Here is a 20,136-nt window from a genome sequence, read left to right on the forward strand (position 1 = left end):
GCCTCAACCCGGCTCTTAGATCAGGGGAAGAAAGAGTTAAAGACTGAACAGACTCCATCTTTTCTCACCTGGTTCTGAGGGATTGGTCTGACAACTTTAATGTGGTGTTACAGGCAATGATTTGGGATTAAGGCCGTCTCTGGGCTTTATCTTGTTGTGTCTAACTGTTGTTTACACAGAGTTAAACTGAGTGGGTGCTCTCACTGGGTATATTTTGAAGAATCTTTTAAGGTTTAAGTATTTGAATTTATGTTTTTAACGCCAACGTACACACAGTATGCACTTTAGCTCAACCGTAATCATTATACAAAATCCAGGCAGAATGAAGGAATACAAATATGATCAGGAAGAACAAAACAATTTATATATACAATTTAATTTAAGTAATCCAAATCATATCCAATTATGTACAGAGAACCAAAATTTTAATTTAACTTGTTTAATCAAACATTTCTTTATTTTAAACCAAATGTTGATCTTTAAAGAATGTTCTGTGATTTCTGTATTTTTCTTACTATCAACAAATTCCTTGAAATGACTAAAACCAGCATTAAATTGCCTTGGCAACAAGTACTGCAGATGTTTCCAGAGCCGGATAAAAGATTATTATTATTTATCTTTAACAAGATCAACTACTGTCTGCACAATCGTTAATGTATTTTTTGAATTTACAAAATATCTCTATATCTATATATATAATATTCAAAAAATAAAACTTTCTCCGGCTCTAAATACCACTTGAATACCTTTTGCCTTTTAGCCTTCACTGCAGGTCCAGATACTGTGGTAGAACATTGTTCCAGAACTGCTTCTCCTCTGGGTTCTTCTCTCCTGCAGTTCTCTGCCTTGTCCTCCGAGCTGGTTCTGATTTTTCTCTTTGCTGCTTCTCTTTTCTGTCGGGAGGCAACTTCTGTGTGTCCTGTCTTTTTGTCTGGGTCTTTTTCTTTTCTTCTTCTTCTTCTTCTTCTTCTTCTTCTTCTTCTTCTTCTTCTTCATCCTCTTCTTCTTCTTCTTCTTCTTCTTCTTCTTCTTCTTCTTCTTCTTCTTCTTCTTCTTCTTCTTCTTCTTCTTCTTCTTCCACCTCCACTTCCTCCTCCTCACTCTCATTTTCTTCCTTGGTCACCTTTGAAACCTCTCCTCTTTCCCGACCCTCTTGTCCTTTCTCCTCTTCTCCTTCCTCCTCCTCTTCCTTTTCTCCTTCCTCCTCCTCTTCCTCCTCCTCACTCTCATTTTCTTCCTTGGTCACCTTTGACACCTCTCCTCTTTCCCGATCCTCTTCTCCTTTCTCCTCTTCTCCTTCCTCCTCCTCTTCCTCATCGTCTCCTTCCTCCTCCTCATCCTCACTTTCATTTTCTTCCTCAGCCACCTTTGCAACCTTTCCTCTTTCCCGACCCTCTTCCCCTTCCTCCTCTTCTTCCTCCTCCTCTTCCTCCTCCTCACTCTCATGGTTGTCCTCAGTCACCTTTGCAGCCTCCCCTCTTTCCAGACCCTCTTCTCCTTCCCCCTCTTCTTCCTCATCTTCTCCTTCCTCCTCCTCTTCCTCTTCTTCACTCTCATGTTCTTCATTGGCCACTTTTGCAACCTTTCCTCTTTCCCGACCCTCTTCTCCTTCCTCCTCCTCTTCCTCATCTTCTCCTTCCTCCTCCTCACTCTCATGTTCGTCCTCAGCCACCTTTGCAACCTTTCCTCTATACAAACCCTCTTCTTCTTCCTCCTTTTCTTCCTCACCCGCTTCTTCTGCCCCTTCATCCTCAATCTTATGTTTACCTTGTTCCTGTCTCAGATTTGTGGGTCTTGTCTCTGTCAGTTTAACCATTGTTTCATTCTCTTCTTCTTCCCCATCTTCTTCCTCATCCCCTTCCTCACCCCCACCACTTCCCCCCTCATCTGACAGCTCCTCTTCCTCACACGCCTCATCTTCTTTTTCACTTTTTTCATTTTGCTCCTCCTCCTCTTCATCACTCTCGTTATCCTCCTCTTCCTCCTCTTCAATCTCAACACTCACTTCATCCTTGTTCTCATCATCTTTCCTATCTCCTATGCTCTCATCTGACTCTTCATCTTCTGAGTCTTTCTCCTCATCCTCACTTTCTGTGGAATCTTGATCATCTTTTTGCTCCTCAGTTTCACCCTCTTCTTCCTCTTCACTCTTGCTGTCAATTGTGCTCACCGACTCTTCACCACTTTCATCTTCTTCGTCCTCACTCACCTCACTTTCATCCTCTTCCCCTTCTTCTTCATTGGAGTGTTCACTTCCCTCCTCCTCTTCTTCAACTGCTTCAGACTCACTTCCACCTTCACCCATCGCTTCACTGCTTTCTTCCTCTTCTCCTTCTTCCTCCTCTTCAATCTCCATACTATTGTTCATCTCAGTCCCTTTTTCCTTTTCCTCACTGCTAGAGTTTGTTTCCTCCTCACCCTCTTCTTCCTTTGATTCATCATCTCCCTCTGGCTCACCCTCTCCAGAAACACTCTCTTCTTCATCCTTTTTGTCACAGCTACTATTTCCTCTATCCTCCTCCTCTTCCTCCTCTTTGTCATCCACATTGCTTACACTCTGTCCCTCTTCTTCCTCATCTTCAGTTTCTTCCTTTTTACTCTCATCATCTTCTCCTACATCTACTCTGGAGGTTACCTTTGAGGTTTTCTGATCTTCATCCTCCTCCTCTTCGTGGTCTTGCTGGAAAGTTTTCAAGGTGTGTACATCTGTTTGCGAACAGTCTTCAACCCCTGTCTGCTTAGTCATGTCACTTTTCACAGCCTCATGTTCAGACTGATCACGATCATCGCAGTCATCTTCTTGAACTCTACTCCGAGACTCTAATGGGACACTGACTTGAGCGTGTTTCTTTGTGTTCTCTTCTTCTTGATTTGACGATTCTGCAGAGGACAATGTCGAGGCGAAGGAAGTCTGCCTTATCGCACTTTGCTTTGTGAACTTTTTCCCTCGACTGGATGCTCTGGACGGTGTTGAGACGGCTGTGTCGCTGATGTCCGCCTGTACACTTGTCACTGCCTCAGCGAGGACCTCCACAGCTGCACCTACCATCCCAGCAGCAGGAAGAACAGCGACTGCGTCACTGAGAATTTGTGCCCATCTTGGTTTATCCTCCGCTTCCTTGTTTTCACTCTGTGAAACAAGCAGATTTCTATCAGCAGGTTCAAAGGCCTGCAGGAATTTGGCACCGCCGACAAAAACCTCCTCTGTTCTCTGAGGGGTTTGTGAGGAAAGTGTGTTGCCCACCACAGGTGTAGGTGTATCCTGCTGTGGAGATACAGTCTTATTTCTCCTCAGCGTGGCCCCTTTATTTTCCTTAGGGCCTGCCTCACCTTTATCCTTGATCTCCTCTCCTTTTTCCCACACAGGCCTTTCCTGTGCTATCTTTTCATCAGGTAACTTCTGCTCGTCTGCAGGTTTACCTTTCATGTCAGATTTATCTGCACCGTGTCCTTCACTTCTACTTTGAACTGCATTCTTTTCTACATGTTGACTTTTTACTGGTGTGGATTTGAGCTGCTGTTGCTTCTCTTTGACTTTCACAGGTGTGGATGTCACACTCAGGGCTTTCTCAGGGATGGTGACAGGTGTATTTCCTTTTTTCACTGATGACAGCTTTTTACTTTGACCATTCCCTGCTGCAGATTTAACCTTGTGCGCATCTCTCGCTGGGGCCCGTTTGACGTCTGTCCTTTTCATCTTGATTGGTGCATGTTTGACGTCTTCCTCTACAGCTTTTCCCTTGAAAGTTGAACTTCCTCTTTGAAAAGACATGCTGTTTGTTTCATTTCCTTCTGTGACCTTGATAACAGGAGATGTCTTGTCCAAAGCTGACAAGTTAGATTCCTCTCGGTTTGCTGTCCGTATCAATTCTATCACATCCTCTTGGTTAACGTGGACTTCTTGTAAATCTGTACTTTTCCTTCCACTTTCCTTCATTGCAGCTGCTCTCTGACCTGCTTTAGCCAGGTGAGTAGATTGTGGTGCTTTTTCATTTATCTCTGATGGTTTATTCCTACTGTGTTTTGTGGATTTAATAGGGTAGAGCTCCTTTTGTGCCTTTTTCTCATCTTGATTTGGGATTGTATTGGGCTGCTTTGTGATGTTCTCTTTTCCTTTGGATGTGACTTTGTGGTTATTTTTCTTTGTTGTAGATGCTCCTTTCTTTAAAGAGCTGCAGCCTTTCAGGAGCTCGGCGGGGAAGGCCCCGTGAGAAGTTTTTTCTATTTTCCCTCCGGACTGGAGCTGCTCAGTAAACGCAGCATCGTCTTTTGTAGTTCCTCTGAGAGCTTGGCCCTTTTTCTTTTCCTGAAATAAATCAAAGAGAAAGCAGAGATTTGTTTAAATGTGAAATTTTAAATAAACAGAAAAAGGTCATATGCTGAGTTAAAAAAAAGCAACAGACCTGCAATCAATGTGACTGTACATGTATAATTATGACATTTTACTGCCAAATTTCATCTGACTGTATAATTTCAGATGGGGCTGTTATTCATTAACAATATTTACAATAGATATTTTAAATATAACAGTGTATATACATCATCATGTCAGCAACAACACAAAAATACATTATTTAGTATATTTTTAGATTAACTGTACAATTACATTTCTGCACAGTATGATTTTTAACAAGAAATGATAGAGGAAGTGTTATACAATTTCTAAGGGAAATCGTGGCTTGTTATGGTGTTTAGATAGATTTCAATTATAATTCCAAGAATATCACAGAACATATGTTGATTACGGGCAAACATAACAAATCAGTCATCAACAAATCTGTCGTTGGTGTGGGCGTGAGAGAAAACCATGGTGACGGTGGAGAAAAGAAGAGTAATCCTTAATTTTTATTTTACAGTGGAGATCAACAGATGGTGGTAAACTTGGGGTCAGTGAGATGATGTTTAATTGGTCGCAGAATTATCTTTTGTGCCTCTCTAGATTATTTCTCTGTCACACATCAAGGCCTACACAACAGAGCAAAAGAGAGGTACAGCCACTGGAGTACTACTGCATATAATATTGAGTTTCTTGTATTTCAGAATTTCAAATGGATGCAACTTTATATATACTACACTTCACTAAATTTCTGAGGGTAAAATCCTCTTTAGACTCCACAAAAGGGTTTGACATTTTAAGTGACTTGCAAATTACATTCTAACATTCAAAACATATGTTTTTAAAATATGATGCAATTCTTAGTGCACAAAACCTAAATTGAATCACTTAAAGACCTAAACGAAGTCCATAATATTTTTATGTAACAAAAAATACCATACATTTAGTTTCACTTGTTTTAAAATGTTTCTAATCAATATTCTTAATAATAATGTGTCAAATTACAATGTGGAATCAATGTGACAATGTAAAAGGAGTCACTCACAGTAAAACATTTTGCTGTATTATCAATACAAATCTGCCGAACCTCCAGCATGACCAGACTGAAGGAGCCTTTATATCTGCAGTCTATGGAGCTGGCAGAATGCCTCAGTATCTCTGATAACTCAGCTTTCAGAGATAAGCTGAGTTATCAGAGTCACTGTCTCATTTTCAGCCACAACAGGAAGCTGAAAAAGCTAAAAAAAAAACCCTGTGCACTAAATACTCAGCACCACACAGATAAAGGTACAGACTGTCTGGTGAATAAAGTAGAGAATAGCAGTGAAAGAGACAGGTTGTTCCCTCAGTGGATGGTGGAGACCAAAAACAGAGATAATAGAGATTAAAATATTAGACTTACAGTCTTTGTATAGTCAGAAACATGACTCGATGTGATGATAACTACTAAATGTGTAAATAAGGAATTATTTGATAATAAATTCCTCATGGTTGGCGGCTGTGGCTGAGGCTGAGGCTGATGCTGAGGGGGTAGATTATTGTTTTAACATCTTGTGAAGCACTTTGGGACTTTGTAAAAAAAAAGTACTACAGAAATAAAGTGTATTATCATTATTTTTGTTATTATTATTCATGAGGATGAGTTGTAAAAAATACCTCTGTACTTTTTAAAACTACAGCCAGGAGAGGAAAAATTTACTGAGCACCACATGTTCATACATTACTCCACAGCTTGCTTCATCCCTGGCAATGGAAACACTGATGAGATGTGGCAAGTTCCTGCCAACTCTTCCAAAGCATTATGTGTGTGTATGTATGTAAGTGTGTGTGTGTGTGTGTGTGTGTGTGTGTGTGTGTGTGTGTGTGTGTGTGTGTTTGTGTGTTTGTGTGTGTGTGTGTGTGTTTGTGTGTGTAGCCCAACAACATTTGTTTATTAGTAGAGTCAATCCAAACTAAAGAGCAAATTAATGTGAAATATTGAGACACTAAAACACACAAACACACAGGCTGCAGACACACACACACACACACACACACACACACACACACATACACACACACACACACACACACACACACACACACATTGCTGAGCTATGCACATTTCTTGGAAAACTAAGTGAGTGTTCAACATTGCCTCTTCCTGCCCTGGAGTGCACACAACCTCAACCACAGCCAAGGAGCCTACAGGGGAAAATAACGTCCAACTATGAACAATGTGCTACACGCACCCATTATGAACTCCACTTTCCCTCTGGTTCAACTCTCGTAACTGCAATATTCATTCTGCCTGTGCAATCCAATGTGTTAAGGGTGATGCATTCCATTATATATTCGTATCTATACTTATTTTTATTCCATTTATGTATTTTTTCTCTCTCACCGTATCTGGCAAAATGTCAGAGTCGACTCCTTTTGTGCTCTGCAAATCTTCATTGATCACTTGTCTCTGAACATTTTCTCCCTCTGAAACAGAAGACAAGAGTGTGTTTAACATCTGTAACATCTAATACTTATTCATGGATTTACATGGATCTGCAACAAGCACTGTTAAAATGACAGGTTTAATATACCGGTTGGTGATGAGGTGAGGCGTTCTCTCTCTCTGAGACCTGTAGTGTGTGATGACATTCTGCCATTTTTTGCCCCCGACACATTCGGGTTACGTTTAGTTACAGACTTTGGCAACAGTGTGGAAGAGGGAAAGTCTCCGGGTTCAGATGTAGAGGAGGAGACTCTATGGGATTTACTCTGAAGTGATGATCGAGAATGTAAGCTTGATGGCTTGGAGGATACAGATTCTGACAGAGGTGCGGGTGAGAGTGGTGGGCTTGGTGGTGTGTCCGACAGGGGTTTGGGGGGTGATGAAGGGGTGGTCACATCCTTTGAACGTGTTGTGCGGGTAAAGACGTTTCTGGATGTTTGCCATGAGGCGTTGAGGAAGTCGGAGTTCAAACGTGGGAGGTTCTGGAACATTTCTCCAAACAGATCCAATGAGCTCTCCTGAAACACAAGAGGAGGTAAACAGCTAAATAATCATTACTGAGCTAAAGGTTTATGTCACATCTATTGAGCTCCTCCAACAGTTAGCTAATGGCACTACAGCAGAGGCACATGTTGGTGCAACACTGCCCCCTATTGGATTTAAACAATGATTACAATTATCTGAAACTAAAACCCCAAAAATATATATTTCTAAGATTTGAGCAGGAGACTGTTACAGACGTTTTAATACCACATGGAAACCAGTTAAATATCTCTTTCATCATCATACCTGCCAAATTATGATGGGAAACCACTAAGGCATAAATTATGTTAGGTACTACCCAGCAGTAATAGTAACATTTATTTCCAATGTTTAAATGAAAGGGACCTGGACACAGTTAAATGGTATGAATGCATTGATTTTTTTTTTAGCTTGTATGTTTTAATCCTGCGTTTTTTTTCAAAAACCTGCACATCCATGGATTCTCACGGAAACATCCACAAAGATTGATGTCAATCGAATGACGAGTTGTTGAGAAAATTATAATAGAGACGGACAGTTCCGTCAATTTATCGTTAGAATTAGAAGGAGGTTCTCACTTTCTCTCTGTGGCGAGCTCGAGCAGCGAGGGCAGACTTTGGGACCAGTGGAGTTGGATCCGTCCAAGTGTCGAACAGGAGCATTTCTAAACGCAACAAGTTGTCATTGATGGTGACGTTCGTCTCTGGCACCCCCTCCTGGCTCTCTGGTGGTCTGGGTGCAGCCAGTACCAGCATGTGGTTACAACCGCAGGACACCTGAATGTAGGAAAAACACATGGAGTTTTTAACTGTGTGCTGTATAATTCCTCTAATCGGCCTCAACAACCACTTAGACTGATTTACTCTCAGACACAAAGGATATACCACCTAGGATATAGACAGCAGTTACACAGCGATTCAAGCTGCAGAGCTTCAGGGTTATTGTTTTGCTAAAATAAAGTCGACAGGCACACACTTGGAGCTACAGATGAAACGATCCACTTACTAACTGAACGTTGTATTTCAGAAAACGTCTACAAAGTGTTGGGCTGAACTGGTTGGTGAAGTTCTCCTCCCCTGAGCCCAGTTTTCCATGACGACTGTCCCCAAATGTATAGAGCAGCCCGTTCTCTGCAGAGGAGGGGAAATAACATGAAATCAGATTTAAAGGTTGTGTTATAATCTGTGGTTGTAATGGAATAGTACCTGGATTCATCCATTTGTCAACAAACTCAAAATTAACAGATATAAAGGCGTCCCGAAAGTGAAGATGGCTGCAATAAAGACCACAAATTCCTGCCTCCTCCATGTTAGTAGATGGGACATGGATAATTTTTTATTTTCCTAAAAGATGGTTTCTGTCATTTTAGGTTTGATTTCAAGATAAACAGTTGAAACTGAAGCAGTTTCCCCATCCACATAAAAAAATGCATTATTTTGAATCCTCGAATAAAATGTACACTATTCAAAACATGCATGAACAACCCCAAAGCTGAACAGGTTTTACTGTTTTACATGCTATTATGATGACAAGAGAAATCTTACCAGTGATCACAGCAGTGTGGTTCTCTCCACAGGAGACATGTCTGATGCTGTCGTTAGAAAAGTGCTTCAGTGGTTTTGGAAAATCGACCTCAAACAGAAACGTTCCATGGCCCAGCTGACCGTACTGACCCCTGCCGAACGTGTACACATGCTCCTCTGACAGAGAAACAGACAAACAGGCCATACTGGTTATATACAGTTAACACCAGTGACTGTAATCATTAGAAAATATAATCGTTATATTTAATTACCCTACTTTAGTGTTTCCGTTATATGATACTTGTAGTCCACTATATTTAAAAAGAAGTATAGTTGTTTTTACATCATTATATTTATCTGAGTGATTGAGTTACTTCTTAGGTTCTTTCTACTCTTCTCATCTCATCTCATTATTATATAACAACCCACTGTCCATCCCTTAACTGGCTAAACTAGACCAATGCAAAGACTTACCACTACATATTCAAAATATATATATATTTTTTTTTTTTTTCTGCTGTTTTTATATAGCTTCATTTTATATTCTATTGTACCATCCAATCTCTTTACTGGCTGTACTAGCCCCATGCACAGACTTTACCACTACATGTTCTTATATATTTATATATTTATATATATATATATATATATCTGCTGTTTTTATATATATATGCAGTTTATATTTTGTTGTACTATCCACTCCAGCAGCACAAGAACACTTTCCTACTGGACACTGACACAATCACATCATTGCATTCCATTCCTGTATCTGTAAATATGTTCTCCGTATATGATTTATGTATGTATGTCAGTGATGTGGTGAGTGTACAAGCTACTGGATGATCTGAATTTCCCACGGGATTAATAAAGTATCCATCTATCTATCTAGGTTAGAAGAAATGTCCTTGAGAGTTCCGCTACTGTTGACATCACGCTGGAATAAGTAGACTATATACTAGCCCATAATCTAACTCCTCGTTAGTATAGTGGATAGTATCCCCGCCTGTCACGCGGGAGACCGGGGTTCAATTCCCCGACGGGGAGGAAAAAGCTTTTTGTCCGATTTTGATCAAAATTTACTGATAATGTGATTTTTCTTGGATAAAACCTTCAAAACCACAAATGAAGTATTTTTTACACTTGCATCATTGATTTCACCACAATCGGTAAAGGATCTGAATTCTTGCACCTATTATTACATGGAGGTCAAATATTTTGTGTGTTTAGTTCAAACAGAGGAGCAGGAAAAATAAATGATAATGTCTGTAACACCTACCAGTGAGTGCTGCAGTGTGCTCCCCTCCACAGGACACCTGGATGACATGACCCAGAATCCCTTGCACCCTCTGGGGGACTCTGTGATTGGCAAGCTGCTCTGTCTGGAGACCAAGACGTCCATTCATACTTTCACCAAACGTGTAAAGACCTCCAGCCACTGGAAACCAACACAATAGTCCCAACACCAGGAATCATGTTTAAGACATCTGAATGTACAATATTGATGTAGGATCACTGTTAATGGGACTTTTTTCTATAAATAGTTTATTGATCCCTAAAGAGGCAAACGCAAAAGCACTTAAGTAAATAATTAAATGAAAAATATTTTTTTTTTAAATAGTTGCAATACACAATGCAGCCCAGCTACAGACTGATCTTCCAGTATTATTATTGTAGAAAACTTATTTGAACTTTTAAGATAAACTGCCTGTCAAAATGTATTTTTGCTAATCATGTGCTACAGAGGTTGTTTGACAGAATAAAAAGATTGAGTCTTGTGCTGTGTTTGTGCTGTGTTTGTGTTGTACCTGTGACAAATGCTGAGTGGTGGTATCCACAGGAGACCCACACCACCGCCTCTCCAACATCCACCTCTCTGGGCTCTGCTGCGGATCCCTCGTCCCCTAAACCAAGCTGACCCACGGAGTTGTCTCCCCACATGAACAGCCTGCCGTCCTCTGCTAACACACAGAAATAGTAGTACAACAACGACACACACACTCATACAGTTTGGGCGATGTGCAGCAGTTCATTCTCAAGGGTGTTTTAACCTGTTAAGGCAGCTGAGGTGCTGCCCCCTGCAGAGAGCATCCTGACGGGTGCATGGTCGCAGAAGGGAGGCAGCAGAGCGAAGGATGTCGTGTTGCTGCAGTGACCCAAACCGAGCTGCCCCTCCTGGTTACTGCCAGCACTGTACACACAACCCTGCCCTGGAAACATGCACAACCTTGCTCAACACGAGAACAACCACTGAGCACAAACTATTCACAGAAATGGTCATTATTGATCTTACATGTGAAGACAATTGTGTGATCTCTCCCACAAGCTACAAGCTTCACCGTCTCAGACTTAAAGGCTAAAAAAGAGAAACATAGCCGTTATTAATACAATCAATGGAATTTCTTAGTCAGATGACAAAATCAATCAAAAACAATATTAATTTATTGCTGCAAACATACTTCTGAGCCAAGATACCAAATATTGTTTGATTTCAACAAGTCAGTTGTGATATTTTGCCCGATTTCCTTTGTCATAAGTGAGTGTAAACTGCATATTGTTGGCTTTCGGACTGTTAAGGGATTCCGAGGTGTCACCCAGGGCCTTTTTCACTGTTAATTAAGGAATTAATAAGGAAATAAAACAGTTTATTATAGCTACAGTCCGAATGTGAAGTGACGTACCTTTCACCGAGGCAGGTTTACTGGCTGCACTTTTAAATCCCAGTCCCAGTTGGCCGCAGGTGTTGGCACCAAACATGAGGATCCTCCCATTGTCTGCATAACCACAACAGATGAGAAAGTTTGACTTGGCTGCAGAAAAGGACTTTTTGTCCATAAGTGAGCAAGGTTAGTATTCATTTAAAAAGTTACATATATGTACCTGTGATGACAGCAGTGTGCGCCCCACCACAGGATATATGCACTGGATGGTCGTTCTTCAACCAGAATTTACTGGGCACATTGTCTGCAAAGCTGCTCTTTCCAAATGTGAAGATGGCTCCTGTTTCTTCAGGAAACAGAATACAAAAAAAATCTTGTCTTGTTGTATCTTCCCCCACGCACACAAACACACACACACACACACACACACACACATGCAGTATGTACAGTCCCTGATAAACGTTTTGTCACTTATCCATTTTGTAGAAACAACAGCTTATAACCTGACTTTTAATTAATCCATTGGTTTTAGAAATGGCTCATGTGAAAGCTAAAACCCTCCCAAATTATTTGCCTCACTGAAGAAAGATTGATCATTTAATGAACACAGAAAGGTCAGATTTTGGCAAGACAAAAGTTTTGTCGCCTACAGAGAGTAATGTGAAAATTGAACAAATAATTTAATTCAAATACAAAAATATGTTGCATTATATCAGTAATGATCTCACAGCACCATACAAGAAGTGGTGCTGTGAGATCCATATTTAATGTCTTGTACGACTTCCATGAGCTTGAAGGACTGCATCCATGCGGTTCGACAATGATTCATACAATTTATTGATGAAGTCATCAGGGTTAGCAAAGAAAGCAGTCTTACATGCCTCCCAGAGTTCATCAAGATACTTTGGATTTGTCTTCCAATGCTTCCTCTTTCATTCTACCCCAGACATGCTCAATGATGTTTATGTCTGGTGACTGGGCTGGCCAGTCCTTGAGCACCTTGATCTTCCTCGCCTTGAGGAACTTTGATGTAGAGATGGAAGTATGCGATGGAGCACCATCCTGCTGCAAAAATTTGACCCCTTTTATGGTTGGGAATGTAAGAGGTAGCTAATACTTCTTGATATTTTAGGCTATTGATATTGCCTTCCACCCTGCAAATTTCTCGCACACCCCCATACTGGATGTAACCCCAGACCATGATTTTTTAAGCCACCAAACTTAACTGTTTTCTGGTTGAATCTCGGATCCATGCGGGCTCCAGTAGGTCTCCTGCAATATTTGCGGCGGCTGTGATGTAATTCAACCGAAGATTAATCTGAGAAATCCACCTTCTGCCACTTTTCCAGCGTCCATCCTTTTAGCAGGCTGTGGGCCTTGGTCATGCCACACGTTTTTTTAATTGACTTTTGTTTAGTGCTGGTTTCTGGGCACTGATTCGACCATGGAGGCCATTTCGAGACTGAATTCTACTGTCCTGGTTGACACAGGGACTTAAGGGGACCAGGCCTATTGGAGCTCTGCTGCAGTGGAAAAGGGGCTGGCCTTGGATTTTCAAGCCAACAAACGGTCCTCCCGAGCAGTTGTCTTGCGGGGTCTGCCGGACCTGGTCTTGTCAAAAACACATTTTTCTTATTCTTTGTACTTGACGCTGAGACACATTGAAGGTCTCAGCCACCTCAGCAGTGGATCTGGTCTTCAGCCTCTTGATAATCAATGCTTAGGTGTCAGGGTTAGGCATGTTGTCAGAGGTCAAGTTGCAGTTGATTTGAAAGTCTGTTGTGCAGGGGTTCTTTTAATACACACCCACTAATTGATTGATCAATTATTGATCACAGATGAGGCTGTAATCTAGGATTGGGTGCATCATATGACAAGGCGACAAGACTTTTGTCTTTGCAAAAACTGAATCAGTGGGCTTTACCAAGCTGTGAACCTTAGAATGCTTTGCAGCAGTTTCGTTTGGCACCAAAACATTATTTCAAAAGCTGTTGGGATTGAAATTGGCCATTTCTTGTTAAAAAAAAATTATTACAAATATATTTGAGGGGCACTTAAGGTCAACTTGTACCCAAGCGACAAGACTTTTGTCAGGGACTGTATACTGAGCAACGCACATCATTTCTGCACTGCACAGAGCTGACTGCACTTTTCTGCTGACGAATGTGATATTCAACACAGTACCTGAAGGCAGCACTGTCTGACTGACTGCTCTCTAACTTAACACGGGACCTGAAGGCATCACTGTCTGACTGACTGCTCTCTAACTTAACACGGGACCTGGGGGCAGCACTGTCTGACTGACTGCTATAACTTAACACAGGACCTGAGGGCATCACTGTCTGACTGTCTGCTCTCTAACTTAACAAGGGACCTGAAGGCAGCACTGTCTGACTGAATGCTCTCTAACACCGGCTAAATCCCGGCCCAGCCTGCTGTCACATCTCATCTCTTTAAGAGGCAGCATGACAGGAATAGCAACAGGTTTTTACAACACACGCATACATTAGCAGTATTCAAAGGTAAATAGGACCTTACAGAGATGAAGGCTGTATGTGTGGAGAACAAGATGGCAGGCTCACCAGGTATGTCTGCATCAGTCTGTCCGGTCATCTCCTCCACTGCCCCCCCTCACATGTCACATGTAGCTCTGTGCTCAGACCGGCAGATGAAGGAGAGGTCAGGTAGGGGAGGACCAGGAAGATCATCCTGGTTTTAACCAGGGATCAAGTCATGGGCAATGATATTTTTGATTATATAAAGAGCAGACTAGTATTTTGTATTTGGTGTGGAGTGAAATAAAAAGATCTACAAAAAAGATTTCCCGACACATGAGTACCCTAAATCCAGGATATTAGATGGATGCATATTTTTAATCCTCATTAAGACATGGCTCAAAATGCTTTATGAGAAATCAGTAGATGTTTAAAATGGAAAGAGAAACCTTTCAGAAAAAGGGAGAACATTTGTTAACAGGATTTATAACTAAGTACAAGACAAAGAGATTACATATTTTGATTCTAAGAACATAAAATACACATTTTATTTGAAAACAGAAAACAGAAAAACTGTTTTTGTTTACTAAATAACCTAGTTTGATTGGAAAAAAACTACAGAAAAGATGTTGAATTTGATTGAAAAGTAAAAAAAAAAAAAAATCTTGCACACAAAGGAAAAAAACACAGATTCAAGAAACGCAAACAAGTCCAGTCGCCTTTATGTTCACCTGGTTAAACTCCTGCACACACGATGTATAATATGTAGAGATGTGTTCTCTGTGCAGGCTTTGGTTATAATAATATTACATCATCTGTCCTGCAGCTCTAAGCCCCGCCTCCTCTCCTCCCCCTGCACTGACGTCAACAGCAGCCACGCTGTCGGTTGGCTGGTGACCCTCCGGCTGCAATGTGGCTGAGAGGCGGTGACTCAATGCTGATGAAACTTTGAATCAAAACAAGCGCCTCCACTGAATTTGTTTTTTGAGCTGAAATGTTTGTTAAACTATTTTCCGTCAACAGCCCAGTTTTCAAATGTCTGAAAACTTTGCACAGCCGCTCGGCACGCGGGTTTAGGTGAGAAGCTGCACATGAGTTATTTTGAACTTTTCACGTTGGTTCAAAGTTATTCTGCAGTTAAAGTGCAGAGAATGTTTCATGCATCGGGATTTCATTTGTTCCTCTGCTCAGCTGTGGAGCTGCTTCCTTCGCCCCGGTGAGTTTGAAAGGTCGCAGCTGTCTCACTCTGAAAGATTTCAGCTCAGATGAGATCAAGAGGTTGTTGTGGGTGTCAGGAGATTTGAAACACAGGATCAAACATGAGAAACAGGTATGTTGCTGTCATAACTATGTATTCATTTTCCAGTTTTTTTAAAGTATGTGCATCTTCTGTATGGGTCACAATCTTAATATCATTTCTATTTTAGTATCTTCCTCTTCTGCAAGGAAAGTCCATTGCTATGATATTTGAGAAGAGGAGCACCAGAACAAGAATGTCCACAGAAACAGGTGCGGTGCTGTTATCTGCTCTGGTGTGTGCCATGTGGCTCAGTTAGACATTCACGTGAATGATAGTGGAGGTGGGTCATTGGAGGTAAAAGTAATAAATGCACTGGACAAGTTAAGTTCACACAAATGTCCATTATTACATGTATGTGCCCGCTCGTAGAAGAATGTGTCTTCCCACTGTTAGCAGGGCTCAAAGTTATTGTTGCATTGACACAATAGAACTGCTGAATGGACGACTTTCAGTGCAACCCTGTAAAATAGCCTCTGTGCAGCAGTAACACCCACACACACACACACATTGCCTAACATGGGGACTCAATTCTTAACCATGGTAACTACTTCCTTAATCCTAACCTTAACTTAAACTTAACCAAAACCAAACCTAAAAAACATGTCTTCACATTAAAATGTAATGATTTACGTTATGGGGTTTCGTCTCCAGTCTTCATAATGTAGCTGTGTAAACAGATCTAGGTCCCCCACAACATGAGTGCATGAAAAATACCTGGACCACATCCACACGCACTTGAGCTAAATCATCTAAATTTATTTTCAAGCTCTGTAGGCAAGTTGAAGTTGTCTAAATATTATTATTGCAGGTTTTGCTCTGCTGGGTGGGCACCCCTGTTTCCTCACCTCTCAGGACATCCACCTGGGAGTGAATGAGAGCTGTGCAGACACAGCCAGGTGAGTCTTAGAGTCAGGAGTTGAAATGGTCCTGATGGTCTCGAGCACTGTCCTCCTGTTCTTTATGATGCCATTTGAATTAGATTTAGATTTTGACATAGTCTAACCAGTGAACTTTTCTTTTTGGTAACGATCCTTATTTTTGAAGTGACAGAGCCGAGTGTCTGATCTTGTATATGAACCTCAGTCCAATGTTTAATATTTCCTCCTCCTCCTCAGGGTTCTCTCAGGATTCTGTGATATTGTCTTGGCCCGAGTTTACAGTCACTCCACGTTAGAGGAGCTGGATAATGATGCCTCCGTCCCCATCATCAACGGTCTGTCCGACCTCTACCACCCAATCCAAATCCTGGCCGACTTCCTCACTTTACAGGTATCTAACTCTTCACTTTACTCAATAAATGAAAATGATGTAGTGTTTTAAAATGACCTCTCTGCTACAGGAGCATTATGGGTCGCTCAGTGGATTAACAGTGAGCTGGATTGGAGACGGCAACAACGTCCTCCACTCCTTCATGATGACTGCAGCCAAACTGGGCGTTCATCTTAAGATCGCTACACCAAAGGTTTGTCTCGTTATACACCATCACAAGCATTTGTCTTCTCTTTGAGTCCACTTTTATAACTTCTGTTGGCAGATTGTCGTTTTGTAGTTAGCAGGTGTAGAGGCAGGCAGAGAACTGTCAGCGGCTCTTGGATGATTGAGATAAAGGGTTTGGTTCGTCCCCAGCTCAGCCACAAGTCCAAGTGTGAAGAACCAAAAATTATCCAATACTTGGGACACTTGTAGGAACTTATCATTATAGAAAAATGCCTTGAATTGTCCAACACTTGTGGTTAGGGATGTACAATACGTGGGACACTTGTAGGCACTTAACATAGTAGCAAAATGCCTAGAAATGCCCCGACCAATCCGAATGAGCCGGACATTTCTAGCCACTTAACATAGTAGCAAAATGCCTAGAAATGAATGAGCAATGCCTAGAAATGTCCTACATCCTCTAGTCTTGAATGTTTCAACCTCGATCTTTGTTGGTTGCTCTGTTCTGAGCTATTTGCAATAAATGATTTAATCCCATATAGTCTTGAGAGAGGAAATGCTTGAGGAACAAATCATTTAGCTTCTTTATCACCATCTACATCAGCTTTTCTAACCAGATATTAACCTAAAACTCTATCTTCATAACAGGGGTATGAGCCAGAGAGGAGTGTTATTCAAGAGGCACAGAAACTCTGCAAAGAGGTGAGCTTGTCATTAAGAGTCATTCCTATAAACATACCTGAGGTCTGATAACATGAGCATGATGGTTTATTTTTGTCTCAGCATGGGACACAGCTTGTTTTGACCTCTGACCCGATGGAGGCCGCACACGGAAGCAACGTTTTGGTGACTGACACCTGGGTCAGCATGGGACAGGAGGAGGAGAAGAAAAAGAGGCTGAAAGACTTTCATGGTTACCAGATTACAATGAAGGTAAAATCGATTTGAGTATTTGTATTCATATTTAAGGGAGAATCCAACGTCTTGACATTTTCAGACTTTGTTTGGTACAGAACGCAGAAAGGGCCACCCACCAGCATGCCTGTCGCTTAGGTGAAATAAGCAGGAGCCTGTTCCCACGCAACTGTACACACACTATCACTGAAATACACCCACTATGTCTCAAACCGGCTCCTGTAAGAATAGATGACTCTAAACAAGGCAGTAGCATTTAACTGTGGGTTAAGTGTGTGTTACTTTATTTATATGAACAAGGACCCAAGGTAAAAATTAAATCAGATGCACTTTTTATAAACAGAGAAAATGCTTTACACGGTAGATTATCATATGAACAAAACTGCCTAGGTGATATTATCTGTAAAAGTGCACATAAAATTAATTTGTCAATACAAATACTGAATTTCTGTTACTGTCCAAAGGCACTAAAGGCACTTTTTCTGAATAAAATAACTAGATGTGTAGGGATTGTAAACTGGTTCATACTTCATTAAGACCTTTGTATTTTGGGTCATTTCAGACAGGAAGTGTGGCCAAACCAGACTGGACCTTCCTACACTGTCTCCCCCGTAAAATGGAGGAGGTGGATGATGAGGTTTTCTACTCCTCCCGCTCCCTGGTCTTCCCCGAGGCTGAGAACAGGAAGTGGACAATCATGGTGAGATGAAACTCAGTTTTCACAGGAACCTTGTGTGGGTTAAATTAGATCCTCTCAGTCGTTAACATCCATCATGTTCATGGTATAAATCTGCATGTTTCTCTTCTCTCTCAGGGTCTGATGGTTTCTCTTCTGACTGACTACACTCCACAGATCCCCATGCCGAAGTTCTAACCTCAGGTCTTAACGTGGTGTTATAGTCCGGCTGCAGGGGATTCTGCAGGACGAGACAATTACTTATTCACCATCTTAACACAAGATGAATGAGTTCAAAGTCGTTGTGACAACATCTTTTGGATTTAGAGCACAGGTGGCATGGTTTGCCTGGCCCCGCTCCTCAATAGGAGACTGCGGCTTTCATGGTTTTCTGTTTACATTCTAAATTTACTGTGACTGAGCGCAATGATTGTGGCAAGTTTACAGTGGAAATGTAGCTTTTGAATGTGTGTTACTGAAAGAGAAAAGATTAGTAACTTGTACGACACGTTGGCCGAGCGTGATCATACCAAAACCACTGTTTTAACATATCTCAGCCAGTTTATGACAATTATAAACATTATGTTACTGCAGACTCAGGATTGGATATAATATAAAAGTATTGTTTATAACAGTAAGAAAATCAATTCATAGATTGGATTTTTAGTTTATTTTGTTTTTGTCTCATGCATTAAACATGCCCAGATAGAAAGACCAAAATCCAAAATGGCAACATAAATAACAGATATTACTAAACAGATAATCCCGGCTGACTCACAGCAGCGGTATGGATAACATGTGATAATCATATACACAGTTGTTTATTGCTAAAATGAAAAATGTTTTCACGTTTTAGCAAATGGAATACAAAATGTTTAAAAAACCTGGGTAATGTCGAAATATTGAAATACATATTTAGTTTTTCAATAAATATCTCTAACCAGTGGTTAAATTTGTCATCATTTTTGAGAGTGTAAATATCAGTTTTTTAATATTTTCTCTGACTTGTCCCTTAGATTTGATGCAGAATCATGGAACAAAAAGAAAGAATACCAAACACTATAAATAATTTCAGTCCTTACAAACACTGCCAGAAGGCAAGAGCTGCCTTAGTTTCTTGTCCTTTCCAAGTAATACATTTATTAATGAGGAGAATCATTCATAATGAAAATGTTAAGTCATGGAGTCAGACTGGGATCACATGAAGAGACGGCGGACACTGAGACAGTACAGACATCCATGAAAAACTACTAAGAAACAAACCTAGTAACAGAGAGGAATCAAAGAGCCACATGTGAGAGATCCCTCTCCCAGAACAGACAGAAGTGCGATAGATGCCGTATGGAGCTGAAGACATAAAAAATATTAAATTATTTTCAACAATGATAAGAGGAAACAGTTTTTAGCATAATGGAGAAGTGTGTCAATATTGAAAGTATTTTTCATAAAAAAAATGTCTGATAGAAACGAAGGGTGCTGAGAATGGAGGAGTTATTGCCAATAATAATAGAATATGTGAGAATATCAAGCAGTCTTGTTGAAATCTGTCCAGGATCAGCCGCCACCAAGAGTTATGAAATAAACAAAACACAAGTTATGCAATAAAACACAAATACTAATCGTAACATTCACATATGTAGGATTTACTGCAAGTCTGCTACATTAGACTGCATGAGTTTTACTTTGGAGCCTCTTATTCTATATATTATATCTATATTTTAAAAGCAGTAAGATTTTATCTACATGCATGTGTTGTTACATAGATATTATAATGATATTACAATATTCAT

General features: G+C 40.7%; 2 protein-coding genes and 1 non-coding gene across 3 annotated transcripts; 2 read left to right on the forward strand and 1 right to left on the reverse strand.

The window, feature by feature from the left end:
* Positions 1 to 763: 763 nt before the first annotated feature.
* LOC133967099 (X-linked retinitis pigmentosa GTPase regulator-like) lies at positions 764 to 14,136 on the reverse strand. The gene is made up of 13 exons (XM_062402328.1): positions 14,106 to 14,136; positions 11,744 to 11,869; positions 11,545 to 11,637; positions 11,157 to 11,219; positions 10,915 to 11,073; positions 10,672 to 10,821; positions 10,143 to 10,301; positions 8,888 to 9,043; positions 8,349 to 8,473; positions 7,922 to 8,119; positions 7,133 to 7,339; positions 2,006 to 2,680; positions 764 to 1,903 (listed from the first exon to the last, which is right to left on the reverse strand). The coding sequence occupies exons 1-13, from the start codon at positions 14,134 to 14,136 to the stop codon at positions 764 to 766; spliced, it is 3,282 nt and encodes a 1,093-aa protein (XP_062258312.1).
* On the forward strand, positions 9,839 to 9,910 carry trnad-guc (transfer RNA aspartic acid (anticodon GUC)). Its single transcript has one exon. It is a non-coding gene; the product is annotated as a tRNA-Asp (tRNA).
* An 804-nt stretch (positions 14,137 to 14,940) lies between the features above and the next one.
* On the forward strand, positions 14,941 to 19,292 carry otc (ornithine transcarbamylase). Its single transcript, XM_062403421.1, has 10 exons — positions 14,941 to 15,095; positions 15,210 to 15,348; positions 15,446 to 15,527; positions 16,127 to 16,214; positions 16,434 to 16,587; positions 16,658 to 16,780; positions 17,404 to 17,457; positions 17,539 to 17,688; positions 18,233 to 18,370; positions 18,485 to 19,292. Exons 1-10 carry the CDS (start codon positions 15,013 to 15,015, stop codon positions 18,542 to 18,544), a joined length of 1,071 nt encoding a protein of 356 aa, XP_062259405.1. The 5' UTR covers positions 14,941 to 15,012; the 3' UTR covers positions 18,545 to 19,292.
* The last annotated feature ends 844 nt before the right edge of the window (positions 19,293 to 20,136 follow it).

This window comes from Platichthys flesus, chromosome 13 (genome assembly GCF_949316205.1).
Source record: "Platichthys flesus chromosome 13, fPlaFle2.1, whole genome shotgun sequence".
Taxonomy (NCBI): Eukaryota; Metazoa; Chordata; class Actinopteri; order Pleuronectiformes; family Pleuronectidae; genus Platichthys; species Platichthys flesus.